Source organism: Rhinopithecus bieti, unplaced genomic scaffold (genome assembly GCF_001698545.2).
Source record: "Rhinopithecus bieti isolate Rb0 unplaced genomic scaffold, ASM169854v2 scaffold_37914, whole genome shotgun sequence".
Classification (NCBI taxonomy): Eukaryota; Metazoa; Chordata; class Mammalia; order Primates; family Cercopithecidae; genus Rhinopithecus; species Rhinopithecus bieti.
Genome location: NW_016816274.1, coordinates 624,845 through 644,627, shown reverse-complemented (window position 1 = coordinate 644,627; position 19,783 = coordinate 624,845). Strand labels below are relative to the sequence as shown.

At 36.1% G+C, this 19,783-nt stretch overlaps 1 protein-coding gene across 2 annotated transcripts in view; it reads right to left on the bottom strand.

Moving 5' to 3' along the window:
• The window catches only part of SLC35F5 (solute carrier family 35 member F5), a 46,788-nt gene that overhangs the window by 19,806 nt on the left and 7,199 nt on the right, over positions 1 to 19,783 (bottom strand). For both annotated transcript variants that reach the window (XM_017854732.1, XM_017854733.1), the window contains exons 5-10: positions 15,839 to 15,901; positions 13,303 to 13,384; positions 12,270 to 12,457; positions 5,028 to 5,109; positions 3,784 to 3,871; positions 1,954 to 2,018 (exon numbers count right to left, since the gene is read on the bottom strand). In XM_017854732.1, coding sequence (XP_017710221.1) covers positions 1,954 to 2,018; positions 3,784 to 3,871; positions 5,028 to 5,109; positions 12,270 to 12,457; positions 13,303 to 13,384; positions 15,839 to 15,901 — 568 coding nt within the window. The remainder of the gene's footprint in view (positions 1 to 1,953; positions 2,019 to 3,783; positions 3,872 to 5,027; positions 5,110 to 12,269; positions 12,458 to 13,302; positions 13,385 to 15,838; positions 15,902 to 19,783) is intronic.

The window sequence follows — 19,783 nt, the reverse complement described above, 5'->3', positions numbered from 1 at the left end:
AGATAAATCACCATTATATTGATACAAAGATATATAATGAAAAGGTATAGCCTACCCCATCCACGTCTTTTAGGAGTACAGGAAGGAGTTTAGTGTGTTAACAAACAAATGCAAAAGCATTCACCTCAATGATCTGACCAAAACCTATACATATTATAATAATACAACTAAAAGTAACACTTTGTTTTAATTTGGAAATGCATGTTTCTTATTTACCCTACATAAACAATCTTGACACCTGGCATTTTCCAACTTAACAAATGTTTCTTTCCATCACTAAGCTGTTACTTGTATTGTCTTCCTTACCCCCATATATCATTCTTAATATGTACTGCACTACCACTCCCATCTTAAAGGCTCTGTTAGAGTTTCATTTCTTCCACAAAGCATCCTCTTTCTAATCTGCTGCATTTCTGTTCTGTCTTCTGTTTTAGACAATACTTACTATTGTCAAGCATGGTATTAGTTTAATCCCTAGTAGCTTCATTTTATAAATCTCATATTGTTCCAAATCAAGAACTCCTTGAAAACTACAAACACTAATGTTCCAAAATAGCTAACATAATACAGCTCTCACAGTACATGAATAATAAATACTGATTCTCTTCATTAACTCTCTCTCAAAAACATTTAAACCTTTCAAAACAGCTAAATAATGTTCTGCCAAGTGGTCATATTTAATACTTTAATCAATTATTCAAAAGATTAATGTTTTATTAATCTTTTATTATTTTCAAACTTTTTTAAAGCTTTTGTCAACAAAATATTGCATACACATGCACATACCAAATACATATATTGTTTTATGTATTTGTATACACAAAGCTTCTCTGGGTGAGAAAGAGGTGAGGAGGTTCAAAGCACAGCTCACTGGGTAGTAGTTAGGAATAATTTAGAAAGCATTGTTCTATTCAATAAACCTCAAATATCTAAAGAAGTATCCAAAGAGAAATAATTAATATAGGTTTATTTTTTATTATGAGGTCTCACTATGCTGCCCAGGCTGGTCTTGAACTCCTGGCCTCAAGCAATCCTCCAACTTTGGCCTCCCAAAGCACTGGGATAACAGGCATGAGTCACCATGCTCAGCCCAGCTAGGTTCTGTTTATTTTTGGTTTTTGTTAAGTCTAAGCAATGGATCAAAAACTAAGTGTTCATCATAGCAGTAACTGTTTCAGACAAGAATCAAGGTGAATGACAATATTCCTGGGTGATATGACAGCAACAGGAAATTTGTATAGCCTCAAAGAATCCCCGACAAGATGCTTATTACTTACAATGGGAAAAATTAGTAACTTTACACTAGAATAAGGTGGTTGATTTTAACTACCTTAAAATTAACATTCCCAGCAACAGGACAAATCAATATCAATGCCTGTTGGTAGAATGCACTGATCAGGAAACAATATCACTTCCATTATATTCTTAACAAAAATGCACAACCTCAATTTAACCAAAGAAAACGTCCGACAAATACAAATTGAGGAACATTCAGCAAACCAACTAGGTGGGACCCTACAAAAGTGTCAAGGTCATAAAAGAAGACTGAGAAACAGTTCTGCATTTAAAGGAAACTAAGGAAACATGACAATTGAATGCAATAAATGATCCTAGATCGGAAAAAGAACATTAGTGTAAAAAATGGCAACATTTGAAAAGGCTTTGTAGATAACAGTATTATAGTCAATGTTGATTCCTGATTTTTATAACTGTATAATAGTTATGTAAGTTGTTAACATTTTAAAAATCTAGGTGAAGGCTATGAGAATTCACTAAAATATTTATGCATTTTTTAACATTATTTCCAAAGGAAAAGTTTAAAAAAACATCCTGCTAGTGCCTACCCTTTGTACGTGTGTGCGTGTGAACATGCACATTTGACTTTCTTGTTTACTCTAACAAAAAACTTTCCTGTATACTCTTAACAGAGAGAATGCAGAGTCAAGTACTTACCTATTGTATCTCTTCCAGCAGATTTTTCAGACCCTGACAGGTTTACCAGTACAACACCTCCAATGCTATGAGAATAACAGTCATTAATGATGAGCTAAACAATTGTGAAAAGGCTAATCATAAAGATAAAAATTATTTATAAGTGATCAAGACTAATCTCAACTTTGGGTAACACTGGCAAATAATTTAGCAATTTCAATAACAATATCTAACAATATCAATATAATATAGTGTTATATTCATATTAACTCATTTAATCTTCATAAAATATACAATATTATGCTTTATAAGGAAGTATTATTACTGCCATTCCCATTTTACATGTGAAAACTAATACACAAAGAGGTAAGCTAACTTGACCAAGATCACATAGCCGAGACTGAAACGCAGGCAGTTTTACTCCACAGTCCAGTGCTCTTAAGTGCTATGCTATCAACTGTCTTTCAATTAGGAATGAATTAACCAACTTGTCATCCCTTTCCAATCTTTCTTTCGGATTACACAAATATATCAAACCCATATAAATCCAGCAATGTAACAGTACTTACTCTTGCTTATTGGTAAAATCTAAATTAACAGTAAAACTATCCTTATGTGCTTAAACAATTTCACTAATCTCATGATTTTAGTGGATAAAAATAAGACTGAATTAAGGTTGTAGAGATATCAGAGGTCATTCATAAACTCAATTGTTATTTTCTGGGCATCTAATATGAGCAAAGCACTGGGTTACAGAAGTGACCAAGACAGATGTGCTTCCTGTCCTCAGGGAACTTACATTGTCTTTCTATTTCTATGAATCTTATAAATTGTAACATGTTTTCAAGTGGATGAGATATTGCCAATTAAAAAAAAAAAAAAGCCTAATTCTCTCACCCTGATCAGAAAGACCAGGGTGGCAGTGGGAGAAGATGAAAGAAAATACGTATTCCCTTATGGAAAGATGTCATCAGAACTTAAATGTAGTCCTTACATTAAATATGCATACCCTTCAATTAAATCATCACAATTTTCTGTAATAATCATTGTTCATATTCAGATTCAGCTATTATTTATTGAGTATCCACAATATATTTAGAAACCAGGGGTTTTGTTTCCATTTAGATGATGATGATTATGATAATGGCTAAATATAGGGAGCACCTCCTGTTGTGTATCAGACATTGTTCCAAGCACTTTAGAAGTTCTACTCATTTAATCCTCATAATAATCCTATGAGAGAAATCCTATTATTATCCCCAATATACAGACGAGAAAACTGGCACAGAAATGTAAGGAACTTGCCCAAGATCTCAAAACTAGTAATGATGGAGATGGGATTGGATTCCAAGTTGTTTGGCTTGAGGCCACACTCTTGTCTCTCAATTGATGAAATGACATTTCTTTGCTTAGATTTCCTTCAAGATTGTTGCTATGTAAAATTCTTTTTATATCCTCAGAAATTGAATCTCTTAGTAAAATGTCAATTCAAAGCAAAGTATTAAACAATGTTTAATACATAATTCTCACTTACACAAAAAATTTCTAAGTAACACTTTTTTTTAAAGGTACAGATAGTAAATATTTTAGGCTTGTGGGCCACATTGTTGCAATTCAACTCTGCCTCTGTAGTGCTAAAATGGCCATAGACAATTTGCAAATAGATGAGAGTAGCTGTGTTTCATTAAAATTTGGATGTGACAGGGCTGAGTAGCATCATGTCCATTTAAAGCCTTCTTGTATTCACATCTTTCTTTGCTCTTACAATATAAACTACCCTGGTGCCACTATCAGAAATTGTGACATTGTATTTTTAAGCAGAGTAAACTAGCTATCACAGTATATTCTTACCTTAAAATTACAGCTAATAGTTTAGAAAGCGTAAATCTATCTCCACTGTTACTTGGAAATACTGCAGCAAGGATTAAGGTAAAAAGTCCTAGCAAGAGAAAAGAATTTCAAAATGGTACATGAGTTTAAATACTGTCAACATTTTTACTAACAACTTCATTGTTTAAATAAGCAAATTATATACCTAACTTTCAAATTATTTTTGTCACTCTTAACTAAGAAAATGACTGCAGTTAAGTAATGACTGGACTGAAATGTTTAAAGTTCATGCATAAAATAGCCTCCAAACTAAACCATGTTTATTTCAACAGTACAGATCAAGTACAGTCATAAAATAGCCTTCAAACTAAACCATGTTTATTTCAGCAGTACAGATCAAGTACAGTCCTATTTATTTTAAACTAATAGGAAACTTAAATCTTATTCAGAGTAACATGTTGACTTCATCATAATCAAGCTTGTGTCCTAAAGTTATTTTATAGCTTCAAAATACTTTTGTCTTCCAGATTTGAAAAGTGATTCAATCTTAAAAATAAAACACCTATCATAGGGCAAATTATAGTTCTGAAATAAGCAATTACATTTTAGCCAAAGGGGCTAGAAAAAGATCTCGGGAAAGTATGTATGAAGGGAAAGGCAACTACAATACAAAAGGCCAGCCTATAAAACTGTAATATATTGTTATATAAAAAAATTGTAAATTATTTGAAGGAACATAAACAGCACAGGCTAAGGCATGAAACTACAGTCATGCTTAACAACAGGGATAAATACAGAGAAAATGCGTGTGGTTCGGCAATGTCATCCTTGTGCCACCATCACAGAGCATACTTACACAAACCTAAATGGTATAGCCTACTACACAGCTAGGCTACATGCTATAGCCTATTGCTTGTAGGCTACCAAATTGTATAGCATGTTACTGTATTGAATACTCTAGGCAACTGTAACACAGCGGTAAGTATTTGTGTATCCAAACATATTTAAACATAGAAGAGGTATGGTAAAAATACAGTATTATAATCTTATGGGACCACCACTGTATATACAGTCTGTTGTAGACTGAAACATCATATGTGGCACCTGACTATATACAGATTAAAAGGCAGTTATAATGGACTAATGTATATTAGAACTAATATAAGAAGCTATAACAAGATAAAAATGCTGTATATGTGCACACATATACACCAGAAATATATACACTGATTTATAATGCAGAGTTTTAAAGACAAATTTCTTACCAGAAGTTGAAGATAAAATATTAACTATAGCAACTTCTGTGTCTGAAAGTGCTTCTTGGTATGACAAATTTGCCAAAAACCACTAAAGGAAAAGAAAACCAAAGTGAACCCTAATGAAAGACATGTTTACGTCTGTCATTACAATTCAGAATTCCCTCTTTTGTTCTCCTCCCAAATACTGTTCTCACAAGATGTTTTAAAAGCTGCTTTGTATTGAAAAACTCACAGGCTCCCAAAAAAGACAAACATTTACAATCAGACCTAAGACCCTGCTACCCAATTTCCCTTAAAATTTAACAATAGTTGGTTAACAATTAGCATTCAGGTTTTTCTTTTTTTTTTTTAATGAGAGTAAAATCAAGTATCAAATCAATTTAAAAATTTGTTTTATCTAGGCTGGGCGTAGTGGCTCATGCCTGTAATCCCAGCATTTTGGGAGGCTGAGGTGGGTGGATTGCTTGAGCCCAGAAAGACCAGCCTGGGCAACACAGTGAAACCCCATTTCTACAAAAACAGATACAAAAATAAGCCAGGCGTGGTAGTGCACACCTGTAATCCCAGCTACGCGGGAGACTGAGGTGGGAGGATTACTTGAGCCTGGGAAGTTGAGGCTGCAGTGAGGCATGACTACCTCACTGCACTTCAGCCTAGGTGACAGAGAGACCATGTCTCAAAAAAAAAAAAAAAAAAAAAAAAGAAATTGCTTTATCTAAGAACTGCTGATACTCTGTGAAGTTTATCTAAATCTATTTAAATTTGGGAAAATTCTCCGACATTAGAATAGGTACAGATGAATACAGCATCATGAGAAATCTATGAAACCAGATGATATGCGTGGATATGGATGGTCCTAGCCAGCTAGCTGGATTGAAAAATAAAAGGTTGCATTTGGAAATTTAGACATGTCCTATGAAAATTGTTAATTTACTAGTTAATTGTGATTGCTTTTTTGAATCTCAGTTTGGAGACACAACCCAAAGAGTTCTCATAACTTTGGATACAGTGAAGGAAGCTTTCCAGCTATCAGGACTTTTTAAAAAAAAATTCTTTCTTCTCTTCCACTTATCTAGGTTAGCATGGAGAATAAGAAATAATACTTTTGGCCAGGTGCGGTGGGTCACGCCTGTAATCCCAGCACTTTGGGAGGCCGAGACCGGCGGATCACGAGGTCAGGAGGTCGAGACCATCCTGGCTAACACGGTGAAACCCCTCTCTACTAAAAATACAAAAAATTAGCCAGGCGAGGTGGCGGGCGCCTGTAGTCCCAGCTACTCAGGAGGCTGAGGCAGGAGAATGTGTGAACCCAGGAGGCGGAGCTTGCAGTGAGCTGAGATCGTACCACGGCACTCCAGCCTGGGCAACAGAGCGAGACTCCAGTTCAAAAAAAAAAAAAAGGGAAATAATACTTTTTTTGATGAAGGCTGGCAGGATGTGTGTGTGTCCAAAGTTCAGTAATTTTCACTGATAATTCATCCATTTTTTGTGGATAACACTTTTTTACTATCTGAAACAATGCAACTATGAATATCTTAATTCTAGTACATGCCTGCCACCTGGTACATAAGTACATGAGTGTCACCAAAGCATATACTAAGAGGTGGATTGCTGGGTCAAGTAAAGTAAACTAACGGCTAGACTAATTGTTTTTGGTGTCTCTGCTACTTACACTGGTTGACTCGAAGAGTTATCCCACTAAATGACTTATCTCTATTAAGACAGGAACATCTCTCTATCTCTCTCAGAGCTTGTGGCTGAGTAGTATTACACTAGTATTCACACGGCAAAGAAGCGTAGAGACACATGATTGTAGAGCGCTATCAGAAGGCAGCAGATGGCTGAGAGCCTCGTAGTCTTCATTCAGTCTATACTGTACTCAAGGCTAAAGCCAGAATGAAATTATGGCAATGTGGTTCTGATTCCATCTGCAATCCTTTGATTTCCTAGATAATTTCACATGCCTATCTAGATAAAAAGAGGTAACAATTGATGGGCAATATCAAACATATATGGCAAGAGAAGCCACAATCTGCGTGCAGATGAAATGCTAGAAAAGAAGACTCAGCCCTTAATCTTATCTGTCAAAGGTTTTCTCCATGAACAGAAAAGGCTCAGAGTGATTATTAGCTTTCTTGACCCACTTCTCTTACTATTTTTATACTTAAATATTGTCCTCGTTTTCCAAACAACCTCACTGGTCTATGCTAATGCAAGGTAAATAAATAAAAACAGATCACTTAGATAAGAAGCATTCAAGAATCATAAGAATCCTTCACTAGCTGTGAACTCTTTCCAGAATAACCTTTCCATTCTCTACCTCTCACCAAACACCATTCTCTGGCTATTGTTTCCACGGCACCCTCATCACAAAAAAAGACCCATCTCAACCATCCTCCAATAAAAATTGTCCATACAACGTCTGCCTTCATTATTTCAGAGTTGAGGACAACAATTTATGAATAATTATAGCAAATAATTAACACATTTCATAATTTCATCAGTAGTAATTCATTTATAAAGTGTCATAAAACACTAATATTTGACAAAAATTGTGTATGTTCAAGGTATATAACATGATTTAATATATACATAACATTGTCTACTGATTACTATAGTCAAATTAGCACATCCATCATCACCAGTAGTTACCATTTTTCTGTGTGTAAATGTGATGAACACACTTAAGAATCTGCTCTTATCAAATTACAAGAATATAGTACTGTTATCTGAAGTCTCCATACACATTAGTTCCCAAAACTTATTTATCTTATAATTGAAATTATGTACTCTTTGACCAACACGTCCCCATTTCCCTACCATTCTACTCTCTGGCAACCACCATTCTACTCTTTGCTTCTATTTTAGATTCTACATACATAAGTGAGATCATATTTGTGAGTATTTGACATTCTATGCCTAGCTTATTTCATTTAGCATAATGTCTTCCAGGTTTGTCCATGTTGTTGCAAATGGCAGGATTTCCTTCTTTTTACAGCTGAATAATATTACATTATGTTCAGCCATGAAAATGTACTATATATATTCATCCATCGATAGACACTCAGGTTGTTCCCATATCTTGTCTATGATGAATACTGTAAAATAAACATTGAGGTGCAGACAGACATCTCTTTGAGACACTGATTTCATTTACTTTGGATATGTAGTAAGAGATATTCTTGATAAAGCCAGTATCACCTAAATTATATTTTACAGAAAAAAAAAAAACCTAGTAAGACAAAAGATATTCAAAGAAGACTGGTAAATACAGTAATCATTAACTCCTTTTAATCTACACTGTCCAGTACATTAGACACTAGCCACTCATGGCTACTGAGCAATTGAAATTGGCTGGTCTGAACTGAAAAGTGCTTTAAGTATAATGCATACTGGGTTTAGAAGATTTTAGTACAAAAAAAAATGCAAACTATCTCATCAATAATTTTTACATCAATAACATGTTGAAATAATATTTTTACATATAGTGGGTTAAATACAAATATAATATTGAAATTGATAACATCTGTTTCCTTTTCCTTTTTTAAATGCATCTACTAGATAATTTAAAACTATGTTTGTGGCCTGCATTTGAGGCTCATGTTATATTTCTATTGAACAGCACTGCTCTTAACCTTATCTAAAGCCTATCATTTTATTAAGCTAGATTTCTAAAAAGGTAAGTTTTCTCTCAGTATCTGCAGGGGATTGGGTCCAGGACCCCAACCCCAAAGGTATCAAAATCCAAAGATGCTCAAGTCCCTTACATAAAATGGCAATGGCATTTGGATACAACCTACACACATCCTCCCATATACTTTAAATAATCTCTAGATTACTTGTACCTAAAACAACGTAAACAGTTTTTGTGCTATTGTTTTTTAATCTCTATTATTTTTATTGTTGTATTGCTGTTCTTCTATTTTTTCACCTTCACTATTTTTGATCTGAAGTTGGTTGGATCCAAGGAGGCAGAACTCAAGGATTTGGAGGACAAACTGTATGTCTGGACTATATTCCTCTGACTTCCCAAAGGAATGCCTTTATTTTAGTGATAACTTGATTAATAATATTCTGCTAGGTAAATCAAAAGAAAATCTTTGGAATTTGCAGTATGATACTTACATATGTAATAAAAATAGTTTAAAGTCTCATATATTCATGTTATTTTATTAGTTGGGGTCTCTGCTTGTTTTAAATGAGTGTAAGGCAGGACTAAAATGTATTAATTATATGCTACTCAGTTTTCAAAGGAGATGTGTAATAAAAGCATCTATAGTTGACCCTTGAACAACATGGGGATTGGGGGACCAACCCTCAGGCAATAAAAAAAATCTGCTATAACTTTTGACTCCCCTAAAATGTAGCTACTGATAGACTACTGGTGACTGGAAACCCTACCAATAACATAAGTAATGATTAACAGATATTTTGTATGTTATATGTAGTGTATACTATATGCTTATAATAAAGAAAGCTAGAGAAAAGAAATGCTATTAAGAAAATCATAAGAAAGAATATATTTACTACTCATTAAGTAGAAATTAATCATCACATAAAGGTCTTCATCCTTGTCATCTTCATGTTGCGTAAGAAGCCTGGGAAAGAGAAGGGAGTGGTCTTGCTGTTTTAGGTGTGGCAGAGATAGATGAAAATCTGTGTGTAAGCATACCTGCGCAACACAGACCCATGTTGTTCAAGGACCAATTGTATATGGTGAAAATTAAAAAAAGAGTAAAAAGATCAGAGCCAGATTAAATTGGTAATGGAGTGGGAGCTGGCTGTGGAATGTGATGATTATATCAGAAACTTCAGTTTAAAGGAAGAAAGCTACTTCAGGCGAGCATACAACTCATCCGTAGGCAAAAAGGCAGGGAGGCAATAGGAAAACCTGAGTTACATAGCTTATTGTCTGTTAAAAGGAACTATCTCCCTTCCTTGGAAAAGCAAACTTTTCCTAACTTAAAACTCTGAGAGAAATGTATTATGTAAATTGTTATGTAACAACATTAGTCTTTATAGCAGATTTAAAGGTATGTGCAGATAACAGCGTTTTTAAAAATTATTTTTTGAAATTATAATATACATAAAATAGGCCATTTGGATCATGTTTAAGTGTACAGTTAGTGGCATAAAGTGCATTCACATTGTTGTGCAACCATCACCCCATCCATCCACAGGATTTTTTTCTCTTTTTTTTGAGACAGAGTCTCGCTCAGTCACCCAGGCTGGAGTGCATGGCGCAATCTCGGCTCACTGCAACCTCTGCCTCCTGTGTTCAAGCGATTCTCCTGCCTCAGCCTCCTGACTAGCTGAGACTACAGGCGCGTACCACCACGCCCAGCTAATTTTTGTATTTCTAGTAGAGACGGGTTTTCACCATGTTGGCCAGGATGGTCTTGATCTCTTCACCTCGTGATTCACCCACCTCAGCCTTCCAAAGTGCTGGGATTACGGCCGTGAGCCACCGCGCCTGGCCAGATTTTTTCATCTTATAAAACTGAAACTATCTGTTAGTTTTCTGCTTTCACAATGTATTTTGCTATTTTTCAAAGACAATTTATGGTCAAAGTGACCCAAGCATCTATTGACAGAATAATGAATAAACAAAAGACGGTGTATCTGTACAATGAAATATTATTCTGCCTTCAAAAGAAAGGAAATTCTGACACACGTTACAACCTGGATGAACCCGGAGGACATTATGCTAAGTGAAATAAACCAGTCTCAGAAAGACAAATGCTGCATGATTCCACTCAACATGAGGTACTAATGAGTAGTCAAATCCATAGAAACAGAAATAGAAACAGAATAGTGGTTGCCAGGGGCTGGGGGTGGTGGGAAAGAAGAGTTATTGTTTAACGGATAGTCTCAGTTTTATAAGATAAAAATTCTGTGGATGGATGGGGTGATGGTTGCACAACAATGTGAATGTACTTTATGCCACTAACTGTACACTTAAAAATGATCAGGGCCGGGAGTGGTGGCTTATGCCTGTAATCCCAACACTTCGGGAGGCTGAGGCAGGGGGGATCACCTGAGGTCGGGAGTGCGAGACCAGCCTGACCAACATGGAGAAACCCCGTCTCTACTAAAAACACAAAATTAGCTGGCTGTAGTGGCACATGCCTGTAATCCCAGCTACTCAGGGGGCTGAGGCAGGAGAATTGCTTGAACCCAGGAGGCAGAGGTTGTAGTGAGCCGAGATAGCGCCATTGCATCCCAGCCTGGGCAACAAGAGCAAAACTCCGTTTAAAAAAAAGAAAAAATGATCAAAATGGTGTATTTTATGTATACTTTATTATAATTTCAAAATTAATTCTTAAAAGGCTATTATCTGTACATATCTTTAAATCTGCTATAAAGAATACTGTTATTAGTAGAGCCAGGGAATGGAGAAAAATGGGCTATTTAATGAGTATGAAAGGCAAAATCATGACGTTAAAAAAATTTTATAATCAGGCTAATAACATTGATATTAGCATTTCATTATTTAGGGTTTTAAGATGCTCGGTATAAATTTGAATCTTAAAGGCTCATATTTAAAAACCTTGGATCAGGCTACTTCCAATGATGTATACATAAAATAGCACAGAAATTCATTTTTTAAATTCTACATGTTGGAGTTCTCACTAACTCAGACAAGTTTCTAATCCCAACTTAGCACAAAATAACAATACTTTGTTTACTCCATCATTATTCTATGTGAAATGTTAAGCACATTTTTCAGTTTCTATCTTAAAAAAGTAAGAAACTGTAAATAATACAACCAGAAATTCTGTAGAAATATACCGAGTACTTGACAAAATAATATTTAACCTCATTTATATGAATATAAAACTGCAAAACACTTATTTGAAAAAAATCAATGCATACAGTAAACTCTTATCTGGATATTTACTAACCTTTGTATATACATATATCACAGTGGAAAATAACTCTATTCACAATTTTGACCATGAGGCAATGCTAAATTCTGAAGAACTTCCCAAACTGTGTATGTTCAAAAGTTCGTGCATATATATAAATAGCTGAAGTGTTATAGGACTTATTGAATGCCAACTCCTTGAGGTATATCAAGCATTTACTAATTTTGATACCCTAACTTCCTACAGGTCTCAAACAGCAGAGTTTAAAGTCATGATTAAACAACCTGTCTCACACTTCCATCCTATATTGTTGGTATATATACTGTCTTAAAATTCAAGTTTCAAATACCATATGCAAACATATCATAAAAAGACCTACCACAAAGCAAAAAAAAAAGCTAATTTTTGCTACTTGAGTTGCAGTAAGTTTCCCCACAGTTTTCAGTATGGATTCTTGTTCTTTCACAGGATATGACATTCGAGACAACTTTGCTTCCAATGCATGGCTTGACGGAAGCTGTCGAATCTCCATGATATTACTGAACCTCACACGAGACTTTTTGGGGGCTTAAAAGGAAAAGCATAATACGAAAAAATTAAATAATTCCTCTCCAACAAAAGTCACAAGTTTTAATTTACTGATAAATGTATAAGTTCATCTATGATCAGAGTAAGACAGTCAAAGTAAACCAGAGGTATATCATTACCTGAGACAACTTTGTTCACTTAAAAGAGTTAAAAGGAAAAATGTTTTCATCTGCAAAAATGTTGTAAAAGGTTTAAAATGAGACCAATATTCGAACAAGGTTTCTACAATTGTGTACTGTATATACACAACTGCCTATTTCAGGATTTTAGTTGATTACTATTTTAGTATTTCTAGTAAAACTTTATTTGGATTTTTCCTCATGCATAACCTATTTATGAGAATTCGTTTCCTGGGCAAGCACGCAGAACAATTCTCTATAGGTCTATTCCTCGCAAGGGAAATTAAGGATAAATACTGCACCTTATGTTAAAGGTGGCATTCTTTACTAAATTCACAGAAGCAGCAAAACTCATAATTTGCTATTAGGCTCTTTGAGGGCATATTTAAGAGGATATTATTTGTTTAAAAAAGTATATATATATATATATATGCGTGTGATGCGTGTGTGTATATGTGTGTATACGTATATATGATGAAACCATAGAGATCTCTGGTATTTGGAAATTATTTCCAGTTGAAATAATACAAAAATGATTATACTATATTAGATTCACAATCCAGTCAAACTTCTAGAAGACTTTAGGCTGAGATAACACCACATGGAGCAGAATTGCTAGGTGTTTCAGTCAACCCACATCATCACTAAGTTCTGAAGTGGCTTGAATAAAGCTAAACTTCCTACCCATTTCTAAGTTTTGCTTACTTTTTTCAGTATCAATGTTTGTGCTCTCAGGTTTTTCACTTGGAAGATCATGGAATTTCACAGGAACATACAGAGGTTCACTCTGGAATATAACAGAAAAGAATATAAACAACAAATATAAAAGCTAATATACTGGTTAAAATTTAAAAGGATGGTACGTAGACATAAATACCATCTAAAACATGGTTGTTCACCACCAAGTTTAAACAGCAATTTTCAAGACTTAAAAAAGGAAACTCAACAGATCCATACAGGTACAATGACAGAAAAGAATCCAGTTTACAGTTTAGAAATGTAATATAACAGCATTGGCATATTATGATATCTAATATTTAAATGTCATAAAAACATATCTCTTTCTTAGCTAACAGATTCTATCTCAGCTAACAGATTATCTTTCATTCCTTTTCATTCATTTAACAAATGCTTATTGACCTCCTACTAGGTCAGATGCTGTTCTACATCCTGGGGATATAAGGGTGAATAAAAGCAGTCTCTTCCTCAGTGATCATGCAGTCTAACAGGGAAGGCAGATAACAAACTGATAACCAGGTATATAGTATGTATTTATATTTACTAAATTGTCTCCTCTTATATTAACTAAAATTCTTGAAGACCTTTACACAAAATAGCTACTAGGTACCAGTTCTTACTATCTATTGAGTACCAACTCTAGAGCAGTTAAACATATATTTCTCATTAGTCCTCACAATAATTTTATAGAATATGGCCGGTGCAGTGGTTCATGCCTGTAATCCCAGAACTTCGGGAGGCTGAGGCGGGCAGATCACTTGATGTCAGGAGTTTGAGAGCAGCCTGGCCAACATGGTGAAACCCCATCTCTACTAAAATACAAAAATTAGCTGAGCGTGGTGATGTGTGCCTGCCTGTAATCCCAGCTACTCATGAGGTGGAGGCAGGAGAATCGCTTGAAACCAGGAGGCGGAGATTGCAGTGAGCTGAGATTCTGCCACTGCACTCCAGCCTGGGTGACAGAGCGAGACTCCATCTCAAAATAATAATAATATTAATAATTTTAGAGAATAAAGCTGAGATACAAAGTAATCAGGTAGTAGACAAAAGAATTAAAGCCAGGTTTGTCTAACCATGCTCCAAAGGTCCATATTTTCAGGTAGTTATAAATTCCTCAACTGTTTTTGCAAATGTTCTTCAGATGATCTATATTTAAGGTACAAATCTCCAACTAGGCTAATTCTTTAAAATTAACAGAACTTTTTTTACTTCTTTGATGTCTCTTTTAACTCCTGGTATAGAGCTCTACCAATTAAAAAATGTATATATTCAGTAAATGAAGTGACAGTAGGTTTGGAAATAGACATAATCTCTTTGTTATACTGAAGTTTTCACTATAGCATCTGGCCTAGAGCAATTTGACATATCCATCTTACAGATAATAGCAAGAATTAGTACAAGAGTAGTCAGAAGAGCAGGCTGTCCTCTCAACTCTGTCTTCTGTACTGATAGAGACAAATGATATTAAATTATGTTACTGATGCTTAAAATCCCAGGAAAAAAAAATTCTTCACAGTACCTATTAACCTACTCTGCATGCCACTGTAGCTCTAACAAACAGAGAGGCAAACAAGAAAACTGTTCTGGGAGTCAGGTCACCAAGCTAGTGCTTCACAAATTGGTATTAAATTTTAGAGTAATTACAATTTTTCTCAGATAAAATGCCATGTTTGGAAAGAAAACAAGTATCATTAAAAATACATTTTACAGAGATGCCACCCTGAGCAACACAGCAAGACCATGTTTCTAAAAAATAAAAATCAAAAGCTAGTGGTGGAGTATGCTTCTATTTAGGAGGCTGAGACAAGGGGATCGTTTAAGCCCAGCAGTTCAAAGTTACAAGGAGCCATAACACTGCCACTGTACTCCATCCCAGGCAACAGAGCAAGACCCTGTCTCTAAAAATAAAAAATAAAAGAAGAAGTGCCTAAGTGATCATCTAAAAAAAACCAGATTTTTATATACTACCTCTCCAACTAGATTATAAATGCTTAAAATAAGTGACTATGTCAATTACTTTACTTGCTTATTACCTGTCCCCTCGCAAATACGCACACACTCACACACTAGAACAAAGCTGTATCTTCAGAGCCTAGAACAAGTGTTTAACACATATTTGTCACTGTAAAAAATTTGTGGAATACACAAACAAATAATTTGCCTATATAGTCTCAGTGTCAAAAATATTTGTTTCTAAATGATAACAATAACGTGCATGAAGTAAAAAAGTTGGTTAGTAACAAACGATTGTCCTTTATTCTTTTCACTCCTGAACCAGTTTCCCCTTCCCCTCTCTCTTCAGAGGTAGCTAAATTGCTTACCTCTAGGCCCCAGGTATCCCTAAGGAGAAAAAAAGTACCAAATTACAATCCTCATGATAGGCACCCAATATTGAGCCATATCTATGTTATAACATAGATTTGCTAACATCAAAACTGTTTCAGTTTTTCCTACCATGGCTCAACCCCACCTCTCCATTCCTGACAAAAAAAGAAGCACTTACCAAAGAACTGTTCATAGTTGTATCTGTTGTGCAAGCAGCAAAGTAACCTTCAGCATCTGCAAACTAAATACAGATAACAAGGTATAAAATCCAATTCAATTTATATTACACTGTAGGACTAGTCAGACATGACTCAAATAAATAGAAGCAAAAATCCAGAATCAACCTATAAGAGTATAACTGTTACTAACAATAATAGCAGCTCATGCCACATATTCACCATTGCGAGGTAGGTATTATCTTCATTTTATGGATGAAAACTTTGAGGCTGAGAGATTTTTAATCCTGACAGTCAGGATTAAAACCCAAGTTAGTCTAAAACCAAAGCTTATGCCCTTTTCACAACACTATTATAATATTTCAGATAAGTAGGGAAAGGAGGGATGGGTTAGTTAAAAAGGCAAGTAACAGGCCAAGGCTGGTGGATCATCTGAGGTCAGGAGTTCAAGACTAGCCTGACCAACATGGTGAAACTCTGTCTCTACTAAAAATACAAAAAAATTAGCTAAGGGTGTTGGTTATTAGCCTCAGCAACTCAGGAGGCTGAGACAGGAGAATCACTTCAACTCTGAAAGTGGAGGTTGTAGTGAGCCAAGATCATGCCACTGTACTCCAGCCTGGGCGGCAAGACTACATCTCGAAAAAAAAAAAAAAAAAGAAAAAGGGAAGAAACATCTCAGTATCTCAGTATTATGATGAAATTAGTTTTGACCTCAAAACCTCCGAATGAGGCCAAGCGTGGTGGCTCACACCTATAATCCCAGCTCTATGGGAGGCTGAGGTGGGTGAATCACTTGAGGTTAGGAGTTTGAGACCAGCTTGGCCAACATGGTGAAACCCCATCTCTATTAAAAAATGCAAAATTAGCTGGGCACAGTGGCGTGTGCCTGTAATCCCAACTACTCAAGAGGCTGAGGCAGGGGAATCGCTTGAACCAGGACACGGAGGTTGCAGTGAGCTGAGGTCACGCCACTGCACTCCAATCTGGGCCACAGAGCAAGATTCCGTCTCAAAAGAAAAAAAAAAAAAACCCTGAATGAATTTCAAGGTTTGGACCACACTTTGAGAATCACTGTGCTAATGCTATATAAGTATGATTTCATTTCATATCCATAGCTAGTCTATTATTATCTCTGCTGAAAGTCTGAAGAGGTTAAAAAACTTGCCCAAGGTCAAAAGTTGGCAAGTGATAGAACAAGATTCAAGCACTACAGCCCCATGCTGTAAAAGAACCCTAAAAAATCAATAACAAAAGGGAGTCATTGTAGAAAATAAGACGCAGACAACAAACACAAGAGTTCTACTTTCCAAAAAATATATGAGAAAGTAACCAAAACATGCACATTAAACAAGCTATCATCATTGTTCACCTGTCAAGTTGCCAAATGTTGTGATGTTGGTAAGGGTTCAATCATGAGATTTAATGAATGTTTAACAAGGGTTTAATTATATACTGCTAACAGAGATAAGAATTAATGCAACCATTACAGATGGTAATTTAGCAATAAGAATTAAAAGCTTTAAAATGACATTACTTGGCCGGGTGCAGTGGCTCACGCCTGTAGTCCCAGCACTCTGGGTGGCCGAGGTGGGTGGATTGCTTGAGGTCAGGAGTTCAAGACCAGCCTGACCAACATGGTGAAACCCCGTCTCTACTACAAATACAAAATTAGCTGGGCATGGTGGTGGGCGCGTGTAATCCCAGCTACTCAGGAGGCTGAGGCATGAGAATCACTTGAACCCAGGAGGCAGAGGTTGCAGTGAGCCGAGATCACGCCACTGCACTCCAGCCTGGGCAAGAGTGTGAGACTCTGTCTCAACAACAACAACAAAAAATGAATGAAGTACAGAAACACTACAACATGGATAAACCTTAAAAGAAACAATTCCATTTTCGTTTTATTTTTTTTGAGACAGTCTCACTCTGGCACCCAGACAGGAGTGCAGTGGCTCAATCTCCGCTCGCTGTAACCTTCACCTCCCAACTTCAAGCAATTCTCGTGCCTCAGCCTCCCAACTAGCTGGGATTATAGGAATGCACTGCCATTACTGGCTAATTTTTTGTATTTTAGTAGAGACAGAGTTTCACCATGTTAGCCAGGCCACTCTCAAACTCCTGGCCTCAAGTGATCCACCCATCTCAGCTTCCTCAAGTGCTGGAACAATAGGCATGAGCCACCGCACCAGGCCCAATTCCATTTTGTTAAAATAAAAAATACACACATGAAAAGAATGGTAGGATATATGTCAAAATATTATCAGTGGTTATTCCTTGAATGGTAGAATTTATTTTCTTCTTTTGTTTCTCTGTATTTTCTAAATTTTCAACAACATACCTACGCTAATACACATACAATTTATCCTACATGTGATATTATGATGTATATATAATTTCTACAATGTATATGTATTACTTTTGCGAAGTAAAGAAATACGTACTTATATTTTGGTAAGTTAAATTTGTGTATGCACATGAGTATACATTTGCAGGCTTCACCTAAATTAAAAAAAAATTTTAATGTTATTTCTTTATTTATTTATTTAGAGATGGAGTTTCACTCTGTCACCAGGCTGGAATGCAGTGGCATGATCTCAGCTCACTGCAACCTCTGACTCCCGAGTCCAAGTAATTCTCCTGCCTCAGCCTCCTGAGTAGCTGGGACTACAGGAGCACGCCACCATGCCCAGTTAATTTTTTTATTTTAGTAGAGATGGGGTTTCATCACGTTGGCCAGGATGGTCTTGATCTCCTGACCTCATGATTCGCCCACCTCAGCCTCCAAAAGTGCTGGGATAAGAGGCATGAGCTTATCCTTGGCCTTGGCCTTCCAATGTGCTGGGATTACAGGCATGAGCCACCAAGCCCAGCTTTAAAATACAATTATTGAAAGCCCCTGATGGCAGGGTGCAGTGGCTCAGGCCTGTAACCCCAGCACTTTGGGAGGCCAAGACAGTGGACTACCTGAGGCCAGACTTTGAGACCAGCCTGAGCAACATAGTGAGACACTGTCTCTACAAAAAATACAAAAATTAGTGGGGTGTGGTATTGTGTGGCTATGTACTCAGCTACTTGAGAGACTGAGGCAAGTGGATTGCTTGAGCCCAGGAGTTCAAGGTTATAGCAAACTATGATTAAACCACTGCACTCCAGCCTGGGCAACAAAGTGAGACCGTGTCTCTAAATATAAATCAGTAATTTTAAAAAGAATGTACTTATTAGATAAGACAAGAAACAAACAATACTATTTTAACCCACAAAAAATAATATACATGAAAGAAAAAGATTAATAGAGACAGAAAATAATATAGTGGTTACTAGGGTTTGGAGGGAAGAATGAATAGGGGTTATTTTTAGGTCTGTGTACAGACTTTCTGTCTAGGATGATAAAAAATTCTGGAGCTAGGCCGGGCGCGGTGGCTCAAGCCTGTAATCCCAGCACTTTGGGAGGCCGAGACGGGCAGATCACGAGGTCAGGAGATCGAGACCATCCTGGCTAATACGGTGAAACCCCGTCTCTACTAAAAAATACAAAAAACTAGCCGGGCGACGAGGCGGGCGCCTATAGTCCCAGCTAATCGGGAGGCTGAGACAGGAGAATGGCGTGAACCCGGGAGGCGGAGCTTGCAGTGAGCTGAGAGCCGGCCACTGCACTCCAGCCTGGGCGGCAGAGCAAGACTCCGTCTCAAAAAAAAAAAAAAAAAATTCTGGAGCTGATAGTTGTACAGAAAGAGAATGCACTTCATGCCACTAGTATACATTTAAAAATAGTTAAAATGGTATATTTCACATTATATATATTTTAACATAATAAAGAATTTTTTAAAAGGATTAATATAAGAAACAGTTTTATAATTCTTCATTCTCAATAATTCAAAATTTCTACTTCTATAAAAAAGATATATCATTATATAAACTCATATTTCTTTCAACACTATGAATGAGCA